Below are 23374 nucleotides of genomic sequence, written 5' to 3'. Positions count from 1 at the left end.
GATTTGCTCCCCGATGGTTTCTTTTTTTAACCTCCAAAAGGCATTTTCGATGCTGTCAGCGGCAGGAGTAACTGGTCGACGCTGCCTGCAGATTAATATTTTGCAGACAAAATATGCATCAAACCCTATTTTCATGGCAGATTGACAATTTCATGCTCTCCGAGACTTAGTCTTATTGGACTTCCCTCGTGAAGCGTGAGGCGACACCGTCCTGTGTGAAGATAAACCTGCCAGCTAATTACCGGTCCATGCAGCTGACAGAGCTGCTGGCTTCATCCGTTTCCCCCAGACATTCCCGCTCCTGCCCAGCATCACACCAGCGCTGCTGCTTCTGGCGTTTGCTGCTTAGCGCTTTTCATAGAATGAAATACGAGCACAGACTTCCCGCCAGTTAAAGATCCACGCTTACACGTGCGGTCTCAAAAAGGGTCTAGGCTGCCCCAAAAGGGTCTAGGTCCCAGCCAGGGAGCTAGGAGAAGGGAGAGGACCGTGGACACCAGGGTCTGCAGCTCAGCTCGCGCCCTCTGACGCTATCACCGTCCGAAACAGCAAAACGCAGTTCCCTAACATTCAGGCTTCAGTTTGGGGTCTAAAACAAAGCCAGCCTACCGGGGAGTCCAAACCTTGTCAGTTCCTTGCCTCAGTTTCCCCGCCAGACAAGGCGGGTTCGACGACGGCCCCCCGCTCAGGGGGGAGCGAGGAGCGCGCCTTCGGGAAACGCCGCGGAGCCGCGCGACGCCAGACTCCCGGGAAGCAGATCCGAAGCCGAGCGCCGCCTGGCTTGCTACGAGCCGGCCCCTGCCCGCCGAGCTGGCACCCTCCCTGGCCGCCGGCCCCCGGCCGAGGAGGGATCACCTTCCTCTCGCCCCCGCTCCGCCGCCCGGGACGGGGAGGCAGGGGATCGGCGCAGGGTCCCCTCCGCGCGCACCACCCCCTCCAGCAAAGGGGCCCCGAGGTCCCAGACCGACGGCGTTCGCTCTCACGTCGCTCCGCGCGCGGCCAAATCAGCCCAGATTTCCCACTCTGTATACCTTTATAGCATGCCAGGGTCTTTTTCGTAACTGAGAACTCACCCTAGCTCGCTTATTTCCCTTGGGGATTACTCTCACCTTCTGTAGCCAAATCATGGAACAAGTTTGCAGAAACCTCCAAAAACCACACAGAATGTTTTTCTTTTACGCTAAAAACCTGGTACTCTTAATCCCAATCCTACGGACTCCTTAGAATTACATTCCACTTAAAGATGTGATTCTTTTTAAAACCCTTTTTTTTTACATACTCCTCCCACTGAAAAAGAGTCAGCACCAGGAAAATCTCACCTAGCAGTTTACAGCTTTCCTGCTTTCGGAAGAATTATGTCAAAGCACAGCTGTGTTATCAAACACAAATTCCCAGCAACCTAAACCCATTTGATAATTCTGCCTGGCACACTGTTTTTACAGTATGTCTAGACATAGATACCAATCGTGTAATTGCTGTGGAAAAAGAGATGAACAAGAAAATAAATCTGGAAGGTCAATTCTGGTCATCGGCATTTCAAGCTGCGTTTACAAATACTCCATGGATGAATAATGACTTTTCACCAGAGAAGAGAGAATTCAACTCATGACCTGGGAGAAGTAAAAATGAGGAGATTGGCCACAGTGCACCAGAAGACCAAGCCAACCGCTTCTTTCTTCATAAAGAGGCCGTGCTTGAGGAATGACAAAAATCAAGTAAATCCGAGAAAGCAAACACTGGAGGTCACAAGCTCGTCCCAGCCTACCGCAACCGGAGGGACGGCAGAACAACACGATGCCTTTCCAAGAGGGCACGGGGTTACGGCGAGCCTGGTGCCGTCCTGCTACGCCCGAGGAGCCCACGCTACCAAATGGCAGTTTGAGATCAGCCGAGCATGCAAATATTACACATCGAGCTGCTTTAGAGCAATTTAAATGACTAATGAAAATGGGAAAATCCTTTCCTTTTTTAATTTCTGTAGCAATGGTTTGATGAGGATCATTTGAAATTGATTAGTTCTGCCACGTGCATTTTATAGCCAAAAAAGCCAAATGTTTCAAATTACCTTGTCATTTAAATGATAATGGTTTGGAGAATGTAAAAAAAAAGCAAATCTCTTTGCTGTGGCATAAATGCTCTTCTGGCACCAGAAGCAGCCACTGCGCTAGCAGCATAACAATTTTCATCCAAAGAATCCTTCATTCCTTTCCCTGTCCCCTTTCCGTAGCAACCTCCTGATGCTTTCAGTTGTGTGATGTGTGTATATTTGATACAGTGAGAATAAAGTACAAATTCTCCATGAAACTGTGCCCAGAGGCCAGAGGAGTTTGAACGCTTTGGCAAAGCGGAGCTATAAAACACAATTTATGATGGATTGTGCTGGGACTGAGAGAGTGAAATGGCAGCTCTTAATCAGGGACAGCTTCACGACAATGACAATAACCGAGGAGCGGGCACACAAACGCAGCTGCTCATCACGGCCACGTAGTGCTTAGCCTGGCAGAGCAGTTTGTCAGGAAGGGTCTAGCGCCCTCCGTGGAGACAGCAACGAGGGTGCAGGACAGGCCGCGTCCCGAGGGCCGCACGCCTCCGTCTGCCCACGGGCGCGCAGAGCCCCAGCGGCAGGCCAGCACCCTCCGGCAGGGCAGCCGCGGCACTCGGACCTGTCCAGCCGCTGAGATTGCTGGCAAGTGCGGAGGTGGTGTTGTGGCGTTGCGGTGAAGACGCTGGCCTGCTGGCTACTGGAGCTGGGTGTCCATGGACACCCAGCAGTGGAGTGCAATGGAGGTCACAGAAAACCACTGCCTGTATCACGGCAATCGCCTGCACCTTAATAACCTGGGTGAGATACGAACCTGCTGCTTAGACCAACGGATTTCTGAACTTGTCACATCCAGGCCAGACAGCGTGTTGAGTGCTTCTGTAGTTACTAACACTTTAAAGTGCTTGGGGCAAAATTCAGCTGCCCGGGGCCGGGACAGTTGTTCCCAAATGGCATCGGTTTAGAAATGCAGCTCTGGACGGACGGCAGGCTCTACCCCTTCTGCCGCCGCAATGGCCTGCCGTCGCTCCTGTGCACCGCCTGCTCCGGAGGGACCGGCCCGGGGGGCACGGCCACCTTAGCAGGGAGCTGACGTAACCGCTCCGAAAAGCCATGGTGGAAGCTGGTGGAGGCACAGGGTTTCTGCTAACCCCCGCAGCAGCTCTGTGGTACCTTGCTAAACGTTTCCCTCCATCATGTCCCAAAATATTCTGCATCAATTGCTTGTCTTCAGCTCGCACCGCGGCGCGGCAGAGGAACTTCTCCCCTCCTCGGCGATCACCGCAACAGCTGCCAAAGATGAGAACTCTCTCCTCTTCCAAACTCTGGTATTTGACAGATTCTGCAGTGTTTTGGCAATGTTTCCCCTGAGACTTTGTTCTGCAGTCCCACCCTTGCTTTTACACAGACCCTAATTCTTGGCATGGTTGACCCAGATTCAGGGTCAGCAGTTTGGTGAGATTTGAAACATTAATTACCTGTTTTCAGACCGCACATAGCAAATTGCAGAGAGGCACAATGCCTTGCCCAAGAGCCGCCTGCCTGGTGCTCTGGAGAGCGCCCGGCATCGCAGGGAAGCGAGGCAGATGCTCTCCGACGCATTTTTAGTTCAAGTATTAAACATTAAGGCAGCATTAAAAGCACAACCTGCTGCTTTTTCTATTCTTTAAACAAATAATGTAAAAATCACGTCCTCCGTACCACAAAACGGGGCCTACAAGCTGCTGCCCCTGGTTTTGCTCCTCAAAGACACAGAAAGCGCCTGGCTGAGCACTGCGCCCGGGGACGCTGCACCCCTCTTTCTTCTGGGGAGGCCAGCTGCCACCGGGAGAACGCGTACGCCGACGCCTCGGTTCACCCCGACTTGCCGCGCGCAAGGATCAAAACAAACACATTCCCTGCTTAAAAAGACTTAAGCCCTGGATATTATTTATGTTAATTATTCCTTGCAAACATCCCTCAGCGTAGGTACCACCACGCACAGAGAGGCGCTTTGGAGACTTCTCTGAAGATCTGAAATTAGGTTTCTGCATAACTCGGTGGCCGAAGGGCTATAGCTATTAGGCTGGGGGCCTCTCCAAACAAGCACAGCTCCCTTAGTAACAGCAAAAGCCGTATTTTACAGTCTGAGCAGAGTTAAATATTCCTTTTGCAGTATGTGGGTTAGAAATTCCTCAGAGAACAACGCTCATCACGTAAATTTAAACCATTAGGAGGAATGGATAAGAGATGATTGCAGCAAGGTGGTTGGAAAACCCTTTTTTGCCTGGCTGTGGTTGAAAATTCAACTGTGGATGGATGCAGTGTTACTCCAAAATGTGAGCATCACAGCACAACCAAATGTACAAGATACGCTAAGCTGCAGTAAAATGGTTGAAGCTATGTAAATATCTGTCTGTGTAAAATCATCAAAACATTAGATTGAACTGGAGTTGGCTGAAGACTCCTCAAGCTTCTATCCTTAGGGATGGCAGACATTATGCATGCAGATACTAATAACCATAATACTGAGCATTTACATCTTGTTTTACCTCTTCCTATTGCTGCAAAGCAGGAGCTGTATGTTCCCACAGGATTACTTGCTAGAGATCGGGAAATTGCTGCACGTTATTACATAGCGTGCAACGAAAGACAGCAAAGTAGCAAACTTCCCCAGCCCAGTGTTGCACCAAACTTTTACCAAAAATAAATAAAAGGATTGAAAGTGAAAGGAAGGATGACACTTTTGAGGCAGAAAATGCGTTCCAGCAAACAAAATATCTGACTCTGACATTTCAATATGAGTTAAGACGAGGGAAAAAAAATACAATTCCCCTCTTTGCCGGACAAACTCACTCGTTGACTAGTTCCATCTCTGCATCCCAGTAGATGCACACCGGCGCGCCTGCACACGTGCCGGGGAGCAGGTGGACCAGGCCCGTCCCGGAGGATGCACCTCAGAAGATCCCTGCAGATTGCCGCGCCGTGTCACGGGCTTGCCGGGCAGCGAGCGTGCAGCCACCGCCGCTGAGACCTGACTTTAGGCGCTCGGGAATGAACCCCGAGAGCAGGCTGAGCATTTCTGAACCAAACACCTCAGCAGCTAACAGATTTAGACTATGCATAAACAAGGATAACATTTGCAACTACAGCCGCCGGCATGGAAATTTCAGAGTCCTAATACGAGTGCTAGAACTGGTATTGTGGACGGTCACTAGGAAAAAGCGCAGCTCGTGAGAGGCGCCGACAGTGCGGGGCGGCTGCGTGCACCACCGTGGCCGCCGGCAGCGCCGTGGGGATGGAGGACGAGCAGCTGCGGGACGGCTGCGTGCACCGCCGCGGCCGCTGGCAGCCCCGCAGGGACGGAGGACGAGCAGCCGCGGGACGGCTGTGCTGAACCACTGCGGCCGCCAGCAGCCCCGTGGGGACGGAGGACGAGCAGCCGCGGGACGGCTGTGCTGAACCGCCGCGGCCGCCGGCAGCCCGGCGGGGACGGAGGACGAGCAGCCGCGGGACTCGTGTCACTCACCCGCAGCGTGGTGATCATGGAGGGGTCTCGGAGACGGCCGTCCTCATCTTTGAGATTATATCCCTCCGGCCGCTTGTCGCGCTCGCTGACTTTCCACAGCTTCACGGTTTTATCTGCGTGAGCCGAAGAGAGGAGACAAGGTCACGGCCGGCTGCTCCAGCGGGGACGTGAAGGCCACGCCGGCTGCTGTAAATGTTACCGTTCTGCTCTTTCCTGGTCTTTTAGCTTACTGAAAGTAACACAGACGTTACAAGGAAAAAACCCTCCTTCAGAGAACTAACCATCACCAAAATGCTTTATCCTGAGACCTTTGCTTTCTTATTTTTGCCAAAGCATTTGTTACATGTGTTAAGGTGACTGTTGAACAAAAGACCACCACTATTGGATTAATGGGCAAATGATATGAAAAATGACTTCCCGAGGCTCAGCCTCAGAGATTACGCCTCGAATGTTAGTGGTCAGTATACGGAGTGACGGGCTCGAGTCAACCCCTCCAAGAGGAGGTCGCGAGGCACCGGCTACAAAAGGACGAGGGACTTCAGGTAGCGTCGGAAAGCTGAACGGGAGATACCCTGGCAGCGGGCTGGAGCCACACGCAGCTACGCTGCTGCTGGGATGCACTCACACACCCATGCATGCGCACACACACACACACACACACACACACACACACACACACACACACACACACACACACACACACGTGTGCGCACACACACCCCTGCACACATCTGTGCATCTACCGGCAAAGTCACCTGGGAGAGGACCCTGACATCAGGCGTCTCCTCCTGCAGTTCCTAGCTGCTACGGCAGTTACCTAGGGGACACCGGTTACTTTTCCAGAGTAATTTCCAAATTAACTTAGCTCAAACGCCCTTCGTGCCGCGAGCAGCCGCAGTGCAGAGGCAACGCGCTCTGATCGTCCCTGCCGGCCTCCTCCGTGACGCGCCACAGTCCCTGCACTCAGCCCCGCAGCCCCCTTGCACCTCGCAAGCCGATGGAGGAGGCTGTAACTCCAGAGTTACTCCAGTTTGGGGTAATTCTGCCAGGTATTGGAACAATCCGTCACAGCAGAGCTTGCGCTGCCGCAGGGCGAGGGTTTTAGAGGACAAACACTGGCGATCTGCGCGTGAATTTAAAATTCGCTACTGACAGACCGCTTAAAAGTAAGTAATTTTGCTTACAGCCAGCTCAGGCAGGAAACACGGCAGGTAACGAACGAAACGGGGCAGCGAGTGATTTAAAGGTAGATACGAGCTAGCTGCACCAACAGAAATCTGAAGGTGGCAAATCCCTTCTGAACGGAAACTGCCAGCGGAAACTCCCAGAAAGCGGTGAAATCGTGCCCATAATTTACTCAGAAGTCACGTGTGACTTTCCCCACCTGGACGCTGAGCAGACACCGGCATTTATCACCGTCCCGAACCCCCGCGGCCAGCTGTCCCCGTCCTCGCTCCCGGCCTCCCATTCATCCTGCGCCACCACGTCTTCCGGGTGGAAGCGCCCCAGGAACGTGCGGTTTTACCCTGAATAATGGTGTTTTCTTTCCTTTCTCCTGGCTGTCACTCTATCAGTAGTTTATCATCACTCCCACTAGGTTTTATACACAACCTTATCATTCATCTTAATTTTTTCTCTTTTACACAGTAATTCCAACTGACTGCTATTAATTTTGTTTTATTAACCCATTTTACTTCGGGGGTTTCTGTATATAATGTTAGTTTAACAGCAAGAACAAAAAGAAACAACATAACATGGGAATATTTTTAAAAGAATCATTTTGATAACCTGCTAGCATATGAAACACCATCCCAAATGGAAAGATAATATCCCTGTTAATCAAAAAACTATTTAAAAACTCAATTAACAGAACATTATACTCTATAATTAATCTTCATCGCATTTCAATGATTCTCCCCCAAATGAGTTTAGTAAGTCTTTGCATTTTATTACAATGATCAATAGAGTAAATTATATAATACAAAGTAAGTTGGTTATGGAGATAATTAGACTCCTCCTTTTCCCCTGAAGTAATTAAGTCACATCCATCTTAAGGTCCCATTCATCCCAAGTAATATTCCTGGATCCTCCTGATATTTATCTGAGCACAACATGAAACCGCTCAGCTGAACGCAGCTGCACCTCAAAACAAATCTCCTGTAGCTTTTCTTAAAAAAAAAAAAGTTCCCAAGAAGTAATAATAGAAAAGTTACACAGCGGAGGGAGGAGACCTCCTCCCATACAGTGAATAAGAACTGAAAAAAAGGCAAAAGCACAGGAATTACATGCAAAACGTGCTCCGCGGGGGAGTTTAGGCTGGGCGCCGGTCCCCCTGCTCACGCCAGCGTTTTGCAGCGAGGCGAGCCCACGTCTTTAAAATACACTCCTAATACAATACTTAACACGTCTTTTCAACGGCCCGAAGCCCCGCGGCGGCGGCGCACGTACCGTTGGTGGAGAGGAGGAAGTAGGCTGCGTTCTGCTGCGGGAGCCATCGTATTTTGTTGATCTTCTCCTCTATCTCCAGGCTCTTCAGGTAATCGAACTCGGGCTCGTGGCTCTGGAAGGTGCTGTAAACATTGTACTCGCCCCGGCGGTGGGGCTGGTGCTTGCTCTGCGCGGGGGACACGGCACAGTTAGACAGGGCAGAGCGCGGGAAACCCTCCGCGGGGTCTCGGGGCTGCTGAACGGCGGCGAGCGCCGGACCGCAGCGACACGTCGCCCTGCAGACACCGACGGCGACGGGAGACCGCTCCGGCACGAGGACCCTCCAGGCGCTGCGGGAAACGCAGGGCGGACGAATCCCTCCGCGTCACGTATCTCCGGGACACGTTTGAGAGGAAAAACAACGCCAAGCCAGAGCCAGCCCTTGCCGAAAGCGGAGCTGGCGGGGCCACGCGCGTAGGGGGAGCAGGATTTGCCCCACAGATGCGCAAAGATAAAGCGAGACCAACACGGCCCAGGGAAGGAAACCAGCCCCGCGGGAATCGGCGCGGTGCGGCGCGGCTGGGTGCTGGGTCTCGCGCGCTGCCCCCAGTCCCGCGCAGCGCCCAGCGCCGCCGGGGCTGGCGCAGGTGAGCGGAGCGCCGCTCCGAGCTACAGCTTGGTGCCGTTCATCCTGCGAGCGTAAAGTTCAAGAAAAGCAGGAGAATCATACAACGGGAAATAAACAAGAAATAAAATACGACTGGAAAGGTTGGTGAAGCGGCTCTGTGCGTAACCTTTAACCGATGGGTCCTCGCCAGCAGGTACCGAAATGCTCTCGAAGCCGCAGCTCTGAGAAATATTTAAAAACATCAGTGGCCTACACGGGTTTTCATGGCCGGGCCTCACCCATCCCTTTCCACCTTAAGAAACACGTCCACGAGGGGAGATCTGCTCGCGTCCCGGCCAGACTGTGCAATAGCACACAAGACGTGCCAGACCGATTAAAACGAGACGGCTCTGGAAACGGAGGGGAAACACACGCCAGGTTGTTAGGGCCTGTGACAGCTTTCCGTTGCCAGTCGCGTTGCGCGCGCGTTCGGAGCAGCAGCCTTTAAAGGTCGTGCTGAAGGCCGAGCGCAAACGCGGCTCCTGCGGGAGCCCGGACGGACGGCGACCTGGCGGGACACGCCACCCCTTGGGGCCATCCGCGCTTTGCTGACCTTTTGTGAGAGCAAAGTTGCTTTTTGCATCTTTGCTCCAAGACTGAGCTCCCGGCCGCGTTCCCGTGCAAGGTGCAAACCGGGAACCACCGTCGCCGGCGGGGCCGAGCGGGCCCCGGGCCCCTCTCGTCTGCACAACCGGCACGTGCGCGCGCACCGGGCGCGGGCAGGCGGCGACGGGGACAAGCGCCACCGAACCTGCTAAAGGTGGATGAGAGGAGAGAGGCTGCAGGAGCTCGCTCTGAGGAACGGGACGCTCACGGCGGCTGGACACCGAGATGCCCCAGCCTGGTCCGACTGAGGCCAGGCTCCAGTGAGCTGCACGGAAAGCTACGGCGGGGGGAAACGCAGTGTGTTTCTTGAGGTGTTGTATGAGATGGAACCGGCCCCGCGTGTGGTAACAGTCGCTTCTCAGGGTGGAGTTTGCCGGGAGGGAACTGGGTTTAAGAGTGACACAGAAGGATTAGGGAGCAGCGGGAAGCTTCTTTTCAAAGGATAAAATGGGCATTTTGCATTCACCAGCACTTACCTCCTGCTCACGTTGGAATATTACAACCCGACCCCCCTTGTCCCCTGTTGCTAGTAATTCTCCCGTGTGGTTGAATTCTACCGTAGAGATAATGTCAGCTGAAAAGAAGAAGACAAAGACAATTTAAGTGACTGCACACTGGCTTCTCCCGGGCGTCCAGCAGGCCCCGTTCCCCACGCGGTTAAGGCAGTCGGCATGAGCACCGTTTTGTGCCCCCCGAGAAACTTCCAGAAACGCTACTTTTTCCATCGCACGTAACAGCCGTCACGGGATCTGGGGGCTTTGTGGTCCGCGGGGCCGCGACGCGGAGCCTGGGGGGCGCCCCCGCCGCCCCGGGCCGGGGCCCCAGCTGGGCGGGCGCCCGCTGCCCGCGCCCCGCGCCGCCGGGCAGGGTCAGCCCCGAGCGGGGAGCCGGGGGGCGGCCGCCGCCGCGCGCCCTCAGCCGGGCCCCCCCCTCAGGACGAACGGGAGCGAGGGCCCCGGCCCTCTCCGCCCCCACGGCCGCCCCTCAGAGCGGCGCAAGGCCGCCGGCCGCGCTCGCCCCGGAGGCAAAGCAAGGGCCGTCGCTCCTGGTTGCCCCCGCGAGGCCTGACTTCTAGAGCAACGTCGGCCGTTAGGTCCACGGCGGCGGCTGCCCAGCTGGCGGCCGGCGGCTGCTCCGGGCGCAGCGCTCGGCAGACGCAGCGCGGCCGCGGCGGCCTCGGGGACCCGGCGCTCGCCCCAAGATCGATCTTGCAATGAAAGGCACTTCGTTCGGGGCCGGCCGGCCCGTTGCTGCAAGGAAGGCCCGTCGCGGGCACCGTTTGCCCCCCTCCCCACGTTTCTATAACCCACCTGCAGCACAGGCCAGCATGGCCGCCGCGCGCGCCCCCCGAAGCCGCCCGCCCCACCGCGCCCCGGGCCCCACAGCGGCTCCTCGGCCTCCCCGCCGGGGGAAACCCCCCAAAACTCGCAGCTCGGCCTGAGCCGCCCCCCCGGGAGCCCCATCGCCCGCGCTCGCGGGAGCAGACCCGCGCGGTGCCCGCGCCGGCCGCGGCGCCGCCGACCTGCCGAGACCATGCAGAAGGGCCAAACGCCACGCGCTGTTTAGGCCAGCGACAAGCCCGGCTGCCTGCAGCGGCGCTGGCCGCGTCGCCCGGCACACGGCCCGTCTGGCCGCAGTTTCAGCCTTTTCTGCTTAGTATAAAGTTTAGCGACCGGATCTTCAGCTTCTGCAGGTGTGCCTGCTGCCTCTCTCTTGATTCGGTTTGATGAACACTGAGCCCAAAAGCTATCGCTTAAATACCATCCCCGCTTTGCAGTTGGGAAAGCGGAGGCCCTGGAAGGTCCCCCCCCGCTGATTCCCCTCAGGATTTCTAATCTACACACAGTCCTTGGTTGCGTACGCTATTCTTGCACTCTAAAAACCTCTTTTAACAGCTCACGTCCCTGCCGACAGATTTACAACCCACGAACGCATCAGCTATGGGGATACACATCCTCTAGCTGACCGTTTCAAACCCAGCCCCGACTGGAAGCTATCGAGCGGCGCCCCCCCGGCGCCCCCGCGACTTCCCCAGCCTCCTCCGCTGCCCTGCACCTCAGCTACGCAGCACATGCACAGCTAGATTACTTACATCCGAGCAGCACGACCTCCACGAAGCCCCGAGCGTGATTCCTTCATCTTTATTATTTATTTTGATGGAACGAGAAAGGAGATCCAAGGTGGGGAAAAAAAAAAAAAAAACGTGCTGCCTGATTTTTCAAAGATTTATGGGGAAGCTGGGAGGGGGGAGGCAGAAGCAATACTCATCACAGACATCTAGGTTATCTGATGCCCTCTGCACTGCAAAGCCCAGTTAGGTGGAATACCCTTTCCTGTCCCCAAGGGATTCTCCTGTATTATGACTTGGATAGAGGTCAGCAGTCAGCTGGGAACGCAACGATGCATGGAGAAAGTGCCAAGCATCCGGCTCAGCCCCGAGGGAGGATCCAAAGGGTTATGGAAAGAAAAGGAAGGGTGCGAACGAGTGACCACACATACACTGGAGGAGGGGTAATGATAACCTGTGAGGACCTCCGCGGCTGCGTTTCACCTCTCCTACCCCTTTGGGACAGCCTTGGGGCGAAGGTGGGGGCAGGACCTCGCTGCACCCGGCTCCTGGGTGCCCTGCAGCCGCTGCACACGCGCGAGCTGCCCGCGCGTGCTGCCGGTGCAGGACGCCTCAGCTGTGCCGCCAGCTGCTTTATCCACCGGCTTTATGATGGACCAGCGGAGGTGTGCTTGCAGAGGACAGCCATCCACACGTGTCTCTGGTCTAGGCTGCCTCACCGCCGCCTCCCCCAGTAGAGAGACATTCTTGATGATGCTGCTAAATAAGCATCTACTGCGGGAAACAACCCTCTCGTGCACCCACCCAGTTCTTTAACCAGAGAGAGGCCAGAACTGCAAAGACCCATAGAGCTCCTTGCAGGAGGGAAACTCTGGCTGTGCTAAAGCTAGAATCTCAGAAACAAAATCAGCAAGACCTCAGCGAACCAAACGCCCACCTGACATAGTTCTCTTTCATATAACCACCTCATTGAGCAAATGCCTCCCAAATGCCTCCCACAGGACAGGTGTTTTTAAATGCCTGTTAAAAGTTTGCAGTGAATACCTAGGCAGGACAAGTCTCAACCATGCTGCTAAAAATCTGACAGAATTGTTGCAGAATTTAAGGATCTTGTAGAATCAGAAGCCAATTTGCAATTTCAAGGAAAGGACGTTGGGTCTAACGAACATAAAAAATAAATCCCTGCAAAATTAAGCCAAAAGATGTACCCGTTCTCACATGTAATTGCATCCATAGCTGGATATAGATGTCACAGCTAAAACCAAATATGCTCAAACACTGAGAAAATTTGCATTTGGAACCAAATCTGGTTCAGCAGCTTGAGCTAAACCCTAATTAAAGCAAGGATTTTTCATTCATGACAGTTTCCAGTTGGCAACGAATTTGAAGTTTCTACTTTAGGAAAAAAATTATAACTCTAACTTGTCAGTTTCTAACTATATGCCTGCTGCTAACTGCCCTGCTCACCGATTTCCTAATCTGTTTGCTTCTCATTCAAGGCAGGCATCAAAATACATACACATACAGCAAGGAGCTCAAAGCTAGCATGGGAGAAGACTGTTACAGATGAAACCTGCCTGCCAGCCAGGTCCAGGCTGGCTCCACCTCAGTGCACGTTCCTCTAGTCAGCTTATTCCCTTGGAGAAGTGCAGGCTGCTGCCTTCTGCCCGCGGTGGCACTGTTCAGGGGCAGTCACTGGGAACGGCCACGCCGGGTGAGGACGCGGGGGTCCGGTTCCTGGCTCAGCTGTGCATGACTGCTGAGCTCTCACACGTGCCTCCATTCCCCCTTTGTGAAATTAGGCTAACACAACCCACGCAGCAGGACATCCGCAACAGGAGACAGACATTCAGATTCTCTATCCCCGTATAACAACATTAGTAAAGCCTGTGTCAATATATCATCAAGGTCATCATGAAATCAGCCTTAAGGCTGTTTAACCAGAGAAGTGTGGTGCAGAGGACAACCCAAGGCTTACCCTTTTCTTGCTGGTGAATGGGATGAAGCCCATATGAATTCAGATTTGCGTTCTCATCTAACAAAGTTCAAACAGCGGATGGAGGCCAGCAGCTCCCGGTCTCCCGTGTGGATACCCACGCTACCCAGACGAGGCAGGTAAGAGAACGCATCCGAGGGATTTGTGACTCCAGCTCCTGACAGGGAGTAGGGACAACATCTGAAGGCTTTGAAGCCTTCGACACTGCCAACGCACAAGAGGCACTAGGACACCGCAAGGCCTTTTTGAAACACCTCTCCCGCCCTTTAGGCCAGCAGTGGCACCAGGAATGACGGCATTGCTGATACGCCCAAGAAGCATTTACCTGCCGCCCAGCACGCTGCGCTAACTGGTGGGCGGCTCACCCCACCGGCACTTCCGCCGCACTGCTCGGTCTCACTGGTAGCTCCATCCTCCCCCAGGGCAGGGAACATGCGAGAGCTGTGTCGCTCTCAATGCAGCAGCAGCAGGGCACTGATGCCACAGGATGAGTTAAAATGCCATAGGGACATGGTACCATCCCCCTGACTGCCCCGAGATGCACCCGCAAGGGATTTGCCTCCCCTGCAAATGTCCAGCTGACAGCAGGGAAGCCAGCAGGCTTTGCCATCCTACGGCACACGTGAGAAATCAGCCAGCCAGTGCGGGACGGTGTTTGCTGCGGGGTTTGCCTGGAGACGCCGATGGCCGTCGGGACACCAGGGAGGCAGAGAGGGGCTAACCTCACCTCAGACACTCCTCACACCCAGTACCACGTGTCCTCAGCCCAGCCCATCGCATTCCCAGCTGCTGGCGGAGGACGGCATCCCGCAGTGCCCCGCGATGGCTGGCGGCTGCTTTACCCATCCTGTGAAAGGTGCCACCACAGATGGCCTCCACCTCAGATGCCTCCAGGACCGTCCGGCTGATGCTAACCGCCCAAGCTCACCTCCCAGGTGCAGCTCACCAGACCTGTCTGGACAAATGAGATGACTCACACATGGGAAATGCCTATTCCTCTTCACAGAGGAAGCAGCAAGATCGTAGCCTGCTTTCTAATCTACAGAAGAGGGAACTGAAGCCCTGTTCCCCATGTCCTTCTAGAGCGGTCAAATAGTACCCGATGATTTCTGAGCAACAGTACTATATATATACCTAGCAATAAGGAGAAGAAAGAAGCCCAAGTGCAGGCCAGCACAGCAAAAAATGGTGCATGTGGTGAGTGACCTTGGGCACCTCTGAACGTCCCCACGATGCTCTTGGCTGGGCCTCATGCTAGCAGAGGCGTCACCAGGAGAAAGCGTCGTACATAAACTGAGGACGGAAGCAGCAACAACAACCCAGGGCATTTGAAAGGTGATTGCAAAAAAGTGCTGTTTTGCACCTCACATTAAGATGGGGTTTTTTTTTCCTTCTAAAATTACTCATTTGGAAACACATTTGTTTTGCACTACTTAATCTTTTCCATCACCAGCCACTGGTTATATTCATTCATTTTTTTCACTGAATTAAAAAAACCTTTCAGTGCTGCAGTAAGACATTTTTCAGGCAGTGCCTGACCACCTAATGTATTACCCTGTCAGCAGAACTATTTAAAACATCTGGGGCCAGAATCTACGAAAAATCCATAAGCCACCCTGGCCCCTTCATTGATTTATTCGTTGGCGCAGTGAAGGGGGAGCTCCAAGCCCCCAGAGTTGGCTGGACTGTCCCTATCTGATTACTTGCTCACATCCACTGTCAGGATTTCATGCAAGTATTAATAACAGTACCCGCCTAAAAATACACTTCCATCATTTACACAAAAATTAATCCAAAAACTGCAGTCTCTCTGTTGCTAAAAGATTGGTATAATTCCATGGTTTTGAATAATGCTCGGTGTGATTTTTGTTCAGGTATACCTATGGGTGAAGAAGCAGCTGAAATTCTCCCCTTGCTGCCTGTAGCCCTGGTAGATGGCCGGCTGGCGAGGACACCTCTGCCAGGAGAAACCCTCCACCCAACCCAAACCCACCGTGCGTCAACAGCAGTCGCAGCCAGGTGTCAGCGCGCTCTGACTCGACTCTTATCCCGGATATCGCTAAGTAATAATAAGAGGCAGGAAACCATCTCCCGTTCTCCAACAGGTGAAATGAAGGCGCTCGTAAAAGATTAAAATGCATGAGAGTAGTGCAGCAGCAGATCCTTTTTTAAGATGTCTCTCGGTAACTCGTGGATCTCCCGTGCAGGCTGGTCCGTTCCTGCCGGTTCCCACCCGCTCCATTCGAAAGACAAGACAGAGCAATTATTAATTAAAATTCACATGTATTTGTACTGAAATGATCAATAATTTATGCCCGTTTCTCCTAAGGTTCCTACAGCAGTTTTGTGACAACAGAAGGGAAAAAAGCTCCTCTCTTTTCTTGCTTTTTCATTTCCTTCGTCGCTTCCTACAAGCTCAGCGCCCCGAGTGCGTGGAATTGGAAGAAACGCGTTGCCATGGTGATCGCTCCTCGCGCCCGCCAGCCCGCAGCTCTCCCCTTCTGCAGCGCATTCATGTGCCTTAACGCTTTCATGCTAAAAATATCGAGGCTTGGATTTGATTTCCCCAGCAGTGATACAGTTTTAGCAGAAAAATAGGAAATTTATAATATGCACCCGCGCCCGCCCCTCGGTACGCCTGCTCGACAGCGAGCGCCCCTGCCCCCTCTCCTTTTGTCAGGGGAAGGCGTACTCCCCGCAAGGAACGGGAAAACGAGCCGGTTATTAAAAATAAGCACGCCCGAGCGGGGTGGAGCGCCCCGACGGCGGGGTCCGGGCTGGCGGGAGCTGCACGCTGCAGGGGTTGCGCGGAGGAGACCTTCTGCGCTGCTCCTGCAACGAAGCCGACCGGAGCGGTGCAAGCAGAAGTCAGGAAAAAGCCTGTGGTAGACAGGAGCATCCTTCCCAGCTGAGGTACAGCAACCTCTAGCAGCCTCAGCTTTATTGGGATTTAAAAGAAGCACATACTATTGCAAAGCCAACTAAATCATCAGGTGGTATTGGGGTAACCGGCAGGGCAGGTTGGCGGTATTGGCTAAGAAGAGCTGCTTGGCCTTGTACGGCGGTGCCTGCTCCCACGGCATGCACAGGCGTAACTGCCCCTTTCCCAGGACTGGCTCCGCTTCCCGTGCCCAGAGGACGCTGCTAGAGCCCCGCTCAGCCCCACGCTAGCTGCCAGAGGTGTGTCACAGCACCGTCAGCTCAAAGCGGAGCAACCATGAGTCAGCGTGCGCCAGTCTCCTCCTCACTGCCTCCGCTCCCTGCGGCCCCGGGAGGGTCGTGCAGCGCCCCCATGCATCACTTTATCCCCCTGCAGAGCGGGGTTGTGATGCACACACGGATATTTTTGCGAGGCTTCATTCTCTGTGAGAGAAACACTTCAGAGGCAGGAAGAGCATCGCGGTAGGCATCGTTGCAACCAATCTGCCACAGTGAGAGGATAGCGAACAGTAAACTTTGTGTCTTGTGATCCACAACTGAGTCAGTGATACAGCTGCAAAATGAGCCATTTCCAGTCCAACAAGACCCAGAGCTGACATCTCCATGCTGTTATGCGTGGTTTCACCTTTAAAGCTCATCCGTTCCTGCAGACGTCAGGCACAGCCTGCTCATTTGCCCCAGGCACCGACCTTGCAGAGCCCGGTGCGTCCGAGCCCGGGCGCCCGGGCACCCAGTCACCGCGACTCAGCCGTGAGGCAGCTAAATCACTTCCCAGTGGCACCTCTCCACCACACCTTTAAAGGTCAGATGTGCCCAGCCTTCAGCTCCAGCTGTGCTCACTTCTGAAAAAGTTAGAACTTTTAATGCACTTCACAGAGATTGCTCCGACTCTACGTGGGATGTCCCTGCATAAAATGACCTCAGATTTTCACTCCCGAAAACAAGCAACAGATAGGTGCTCCCGCTGCGACTGTACAGGACAGATGCCAAGCTGGTGGAGCTCAGCTGAAGCCAAAAGGATGTGTCTACTTACAGCCACGGAAGATCTGTGAGTAGACCATCATGGAGCAATAATCGGGAGAGAAAAACACAGGAAATAAATCTGCAAAATTTTCACCAAAGGTTTAGGATTGGTTTTGTTCCTGCTAAAATGTTGACAAAAATATAATGAAAGCCTCAGCTTTTGACCAGCTCCAATTCCAAGTGGCTGACCATTGCCTCCCCCCTTCCTTGGAGAGGGTCGCAGCTGTGGTCCATCTGGTAGGGACACTTAGGGTGGACTTAGAGGGGATTTGTCTCTAAACCAATCAGTCCTAATACACGGAGGCAGAGCACAGGGCAACATTTTAGCCCCATCAGTACCTGATGGTCCCCACGACCTGCACTTTTTATGTCATTCAGCAGAATGTGCAATAGCTGGAAATCCAGGCAAAGCAAGCAATAGGGAGGACCTGATCCTTGTCATTTACTTCTGCATCTCCTTCCTCTTTGGCTGCTCTTCCAGTGAAGCAGGTCTCTTGGATTGGGTAGGGCGGGTAGTCCCGTGACCCAACACTCACGCAAGGCCCAGGAGTTTGGGGGTAATGTAATGAGGAGAATTCTTTCTTTAATTCCTCAAGAGTCAGAGCTCTGCTCTTCTTCAGCCAGCTCCTGGCATTTTAACAAAAAAAAAAAAAAAAAAAAGACTCTTAACTTGCTAACGTGCTTCCCCCCCTTCCCAGTCCTTCTGCGAATGGTCCTGCTGCAGGAACCATTTGGGAAGTGTTGCATGGAAGCACAAGCATAGGCAAGGGGTTAATGTCAGAGGGATGGGCTGGAGCAGAGAAGCAGAATTGCACAAGGGACTTGTGACCACAGCTCAGCACCGGAAGTCCCATTCCTTTTATTATTTGTATAAATCACTTGGTTGATGGCACCACACACAAAACCTCCAAGTCTGCAGATGATAATAAATTGGGAAGCACCATAAATAACAGCCAACCAGGTTGCCAAATAAAGAAGGATTTAGATCATTCAAATCCCAGGCTATGAGTTGTCAAATCCAGTTTAACGCTGATAAGCGTGGGATAATAACTCACTGCAAACATGCCTCTCCTCCCCCCCGCCCCAAGCAAGTCCCTCGAACTGAGCGAGGACAGCGGGGGACTCTGCTGAATGGAAGGGGATGCCACACGCCAGCCAGGAACGCAGCCGAGCTCTTGTGCCGTAATCCCCGCCGCCCCAGCCTGCTGCACAACTGCAGTGAGGAAGCAAACGGGATGCTGCCGGGCTCTGCTAGCTGGAGAACAAAATCTACATCTGGCACCATTCAGGTGGATGAAGTAAGCACAAGGCGGTAACGAAAAATTAAAGGGCTTAGGGAGGGAAACGAAGGACATACATAGCTATATCTGCTAAAGGGAGAGCCAGACTGTGAACCCACTCACGGACCCTCCGCGCCCTTCCGCCGGCAAAGCCTGATCTCTGGATCCAATTGCGCCACGGCTCAACACTGAGCCCAAGCCAAGAAGGGGATTGCAAGGAGCAAGCAAACCTTCAGGCTGCCGCTGAATAATGTGACGCAAACATCAGCCTAAGGCTGCCGAGGAGGATTCCTGGCTCCGAACCTCAGTGACAGCCTGTGGGGCTCAGCTAGCTCAGGAAATTGTGAGACTCTTTGCATGTTTAAAAGAGATTATTTTGGTTTCTCTTTTTGTCTGCCTCTCTCTCCAAAAAAAAAAAAAAAGGAGTTTTTTTTTTAAATAACTCTGAAATGCACTTTACGTCAGCAGCAAGGAATTCATGCTGCTCACTGGAGCTTCAAATGCAGACTTTCACACCTTCGAAGGAGAGTTGTGAAAATGCCAATGTGCAGGCTTGAACGCCTCAAGGTTTTTTAAAAGGAGCCACGACCTTCTTTCCATTCCATAAGTTCAAATTTACACTTTGACAGAATGTTTCTGGGATCAGTTCCCTCCAAGATTCACGTGTAAAAAGGACTTTCACATAAGAAGGGCACTTGTGGAGTAGTCCTGGCCACGGCGTGAACTTTGAAGTTATGCAGAGCCCATTCAGCCATTCTGCGGATGGCTAGGACGCCTTGGAAATACTTCCCATGAAATAAAGTACAGTATTTCAGCTCTTTGAAGAGCAGCACAGGCAGCGCTGGTCGTGGGACAGCAGCAACGCATCCCCCACCCACCGCAGGGCAGCTCTGCTCGCTGGGGACAGCGCTTTGCCCGGAGCCCGGCAGCGGGTTCGGAGAGCGACGCGGCATTGACCGCAGGGGCAGAACCGGCGCCTGTCCTGGCGGAGGCATGAGGTCTGCCATGGACCTGAGTCTTGGACTGCGAATCCTCTGCAGCTTTACTGATCTCTCTGTGCAGAAATGTTAATGAGGAGCCAAAATGAGGAGGACTCCAAGACCTCTGGCCTACGTAAAAGATGGGCTGAAAAGGAAAAGGAGGGCAAGGATGTGTAGCTAGAAGGCAGACAGGACAGCATCAGGCTGTCTCCCGTCAGATCAGAGCACAGTGCGATTCACAGCGTCACGCATGGATGGTCTCACGCAATCAATCCTCCTCCAAACTGTGTGGTCCACCAGAGGGGGGACAGAGGGGAGGGGAGGGAGCAGGACAGCGGAGGTTAAACTGGGATCTAATGGCATGCAAAACCACATGTGATTGATCTGCATTGATTTTTTCCCTGCTGAGGGGAATGATAGCCCGGCAAACAGAAATCAATTCCACTGCATTAAGCCCAGTAAGAATTTAGTCTCATCAGCAGAATGCCCTGGAACATTATTACAAACCAACAAAGTGAACTGTAGCATGGCTCTGCGTCCCGGTGCACAGCATCTGCGTCTGCCTAACCCCGCGATCCGAGACACGTCAGGGCCACGGTGAAGATGGGAAGGCAACGCTTTGCGGACAGACACCACGCATGAACACTTCCAGACCCTGGGGAAAACGCAGATCTATTCCTCTGCCTCACCCTCCTCTGTTTTCTGTAGGGGTCGGACTACAGCCACAGACCTGAGCGTCCGAGCTCCCGACAGCTTCGGGAGGTTCAGATGTGCTGCCGAGCTCTGTGGTCTGGGCCCAATTTCTCATCATGATGTTGCGATGCTACAGATCTAGCAGCAGCTGCTGATCTTCACCAGAATGGAATAAATCTCCTAAATTTAAACGCTAAAAATACTGGCACATACAAAATTTCTCTGCCCTTGTTACAGTGAAGAATAATTTAGTGCTACCGACCCAGTCTAAAGAAATTTCCATCTGTTAGCTCCTCCAGCGCATCTCTGTAGCTTCTCCCACTGCAGGGTCTATTTCAAAGTGCTCAAATGAGAGAAGGCGAATTTAGTTCTCTCCCACTGTCCTCACAAGGTTTAATTCACTGTAACCGCTTGAAATGAGAGTTCAGAAGGAAATAATTTCATGGAAGTGTTTACCATTAAAGCACAGCTCAGTTCATCACACGTGTCGAGCAGCAGCTCTCTCAGTCTCCGGTGTCGGAGGTACGCTGGGGCGCTCTCTCTATCACTGTCACAAGGCAGCGAACGATCGAACTCTCCCCCTGAGCTGAATGCAATCAGCAGAAACCATGCAGCTTTGAAATACAATAGCTTGGTTCATTAATAGGAGCAGAATAATAAAACGGAAAAGAAAGCCAGTCGTAGCTTTCAGACAGAATCACAACTTTACACAGTACTTTACAGAGATATCCCTTTTACCCCAACACTTCTTGACTTCGAAGGGTCACACCGCAGCTGACCGCAGCGTGCACGTGCAGGTGAAGCAAAGGAAGGGAGCCCCCGTCTCGCGGGGGGATCAGGGAGCCCCGCAGCGTGCAGCAGAAACACGTTCGCTCCATCCTTCCCTACCAGGCACGGGACGCGCGAACACGAGAGACGAGCGACTCACGATTCCACCAGCCCCTCCTTGCTCGGCTGTGCAAAGCGGGTATTACCCAGGACCCCAGAAGGACAACTACACCTCCTGTACTGCTGCAACAAACAACGCTCCCCAAGAAGCACGGGATAAAAACTACAGCTCTAAGAGATGAAGGTTCCTCCTAGGGCTCAGCTCTCCTTTACAGCCAGCTGGCTCTACCCTGCCATCCACACTGGGACAAACAAGGACTGTAGAGGAGAAGGAAGGCAGAAGATGAATTGAAGAAGTGGGATCATTTTATGTGACACACTGGGCCAAATTTCCTATTCCTGCCAGACCATTCCTGTGCCATATGGATGAGAAAGAGTTCCCTCTGTGTCCCCGCTCTGTGGGTAGTAACACTGAAATGCTTACAAGTCCAGAGAAACCCCATCCTGCGGGTGGGCAAGTTGTCCTTAAGCGGCCGAGGAGCTACATGGGAACAGACTGCAAACGTCCTGCTGGGAAGCAGCAGAGGCATGTGTGCCTAGGTGTGAATAATTACTTGTCGCCAGGAGGAAAAAAGTTTGCCTCAGATAAATTCTGGTGGTTTTAGTTGGCAGCTAGAGGCAAGAAGGGAAAAAAGCACTAGCCGATGGCTGAAACCAGCAACACAAAGGCGGACAAATGACTGGGAGCTGTGATGGGACGCGTAGGACTCCCCAAGTGATCAGAGTAAGAAGGAGGATGTTTCAGGCAGAAACAGCAGGAAAAAGAGTGAAAACCTTGCTGAGCTATAGACTAAAACCCCTTGCTCTGTGCTCTTTTGTTCCCCTTCTCCCCTGAGCAGCGTTTACACCCACGACTGCTCTTCCTCCACCTCCTGAGGAACCAGCTACATCCCACGCTCACGTCTGTCAAACCTGCTGCCCCCACCGAGAGGCGCGGTGCATGTCCCCAGGCCGTACATGTGTCCCTTCATTAACCACACACAGTCACTGCAAATAGATCAAGAGGTTAACAGTGCACGGGTCAAAGCTACAGAACTTGTTTTCAATTACCAGCTCCCTTCCCCCCGCCGTCCCTCATAAATGAATGACTGAAACCTGCAATTATGGAGAAGGAGGCAGCTGAGGGACTGGTGAAACACGTCCATATGATATGAACTCATGCTGGTTATGGATTTGCACTTGCAATGGAAAACTCGTCTTTCAGCATTAAGATGCACAACTCGTTAGCTCTTGGATTAATGACAATTTTTAATTGGTCAGGCTATGAAAACCTTATAGGGCTGTTATACATTACACCTGTGATAACAGAACAGCATGTTAATCAAGACAATTAGTGTGGGACCCGGAGAATCTCTCTACCACTGTGAATAATCCTTCTCACTTTGAGAGGAAAATTAACAGCTGCTTTATGGTGTCTCAAATTATCTCACTTTGCATGAGATCTGCAATCAGCTCTACATCAAGTGAGCGCAATATATATCTCTTGTGCCAGGATGGCATAACATCTGCTAAGAGACATCAGACCCTTAAGTTACCTTCAACTTTGAAGTGTCTCCTATGTCAAGGAGATAGAGGATGCACATGCGGTGCCAGAGGTCTCCAAGGGAAGGTGTAAAGGGCTGGTAAGAGAGCTCGACCCCACCACCCCCACGCGCCAGGCCAAGCCGGAGATGGCCCACCGGCTCACCAAGGCTTGCGTCCCACCAGTGCTACGCGTAGACAGCGGAAGTTGTTTCCAGGGTCTGCTAATCTGCCACTTCTTAGCATCATCAACCTCAGTGACGCAAAGTTTTAAATATATATGTAAGCGGGGAAGGAAGCTACATTGTCGATTTGTGGAAAGCAAACATGCACTCAGCTGTAGGCAAAATAGAAAAAATTTAAGGATGCAACCTTAATAATGCTAATTGTGGTGAGACAGACTCACTGTAAGCAGGCTTTGGATAATTACAAAACGTGCTACGTATATGACAGTAAATTCAAAGCAAATGAAACCTGCCATGAATCGTGTAATTACTAAAATCCATCTTTTCTTTATCAGTTTGCTTCTCTAATTTTTCTTTTTACTGTTACAGTTCTTTTTCAACATCAGCCCTCCTGCATGCACATTGCACACATATAAGTATAGTCTTTCATTGCATGCCTATGCTTCTACTATTTAAAGGTAATCAGAGGACCGGTGCTCAGGAAGCGACCAAGTGCGATACTAGCTTATCTGCATCCACGGCTACTCTGGGTCAGTATCTCTGGCATCAGC

At 52.7% G+C, this 23374-nt stretch overlaps 1 protein-coding gene across 3 annotated transcripts in view; it reads right to left on the bottom strand.

The window, feature by feature from the left end:
- PPP2R2B (protein phosphatase 2 regulatory subunit Bbeta) overlaps positions 1–23374 on the bottom strand; it is a 132656-nt gene that overhangs the window by 19339 nt on the left and 89943 nt on the right. For all 3 annotated transcript variants that reach the window (XM_068959645.1, XM_068959649.1, XM_068959646.1), the window contains 3 exons: positions 9726–9823; positions 7998–8163; positions 5550–5662 (listed from right to left, as the gene is read on the bottom strand). In XM_068959645.1, coding sequence (XP_068815746.1) covers positions 5550–5662; positions 7998–8163; positions 9726–9823 — 377 coding nt within the window. The remainder of the gene's footprint in view (positions 1–5549; positions 5663–7997; positions 8164–9725; positions 9824–23374) is intronic.

This window comes from Struthio camelus, chromosome 13 (assembly GCF_040807025.1).
Source record: "Struthio camelus isolate bStrCam1 chromosome 13, bStrCam1.hap1, whole genome shotgun sequence".
Classification (NCBI taxonomy): Eukaryota; Metazoa; Chordata; class Aves; order Struthioniformes; family Struthionidae; genus Struthio; species Struthio camelus.
This window is presented reverse-complemented; position numbering and strand designations above follow the sequence as displayed.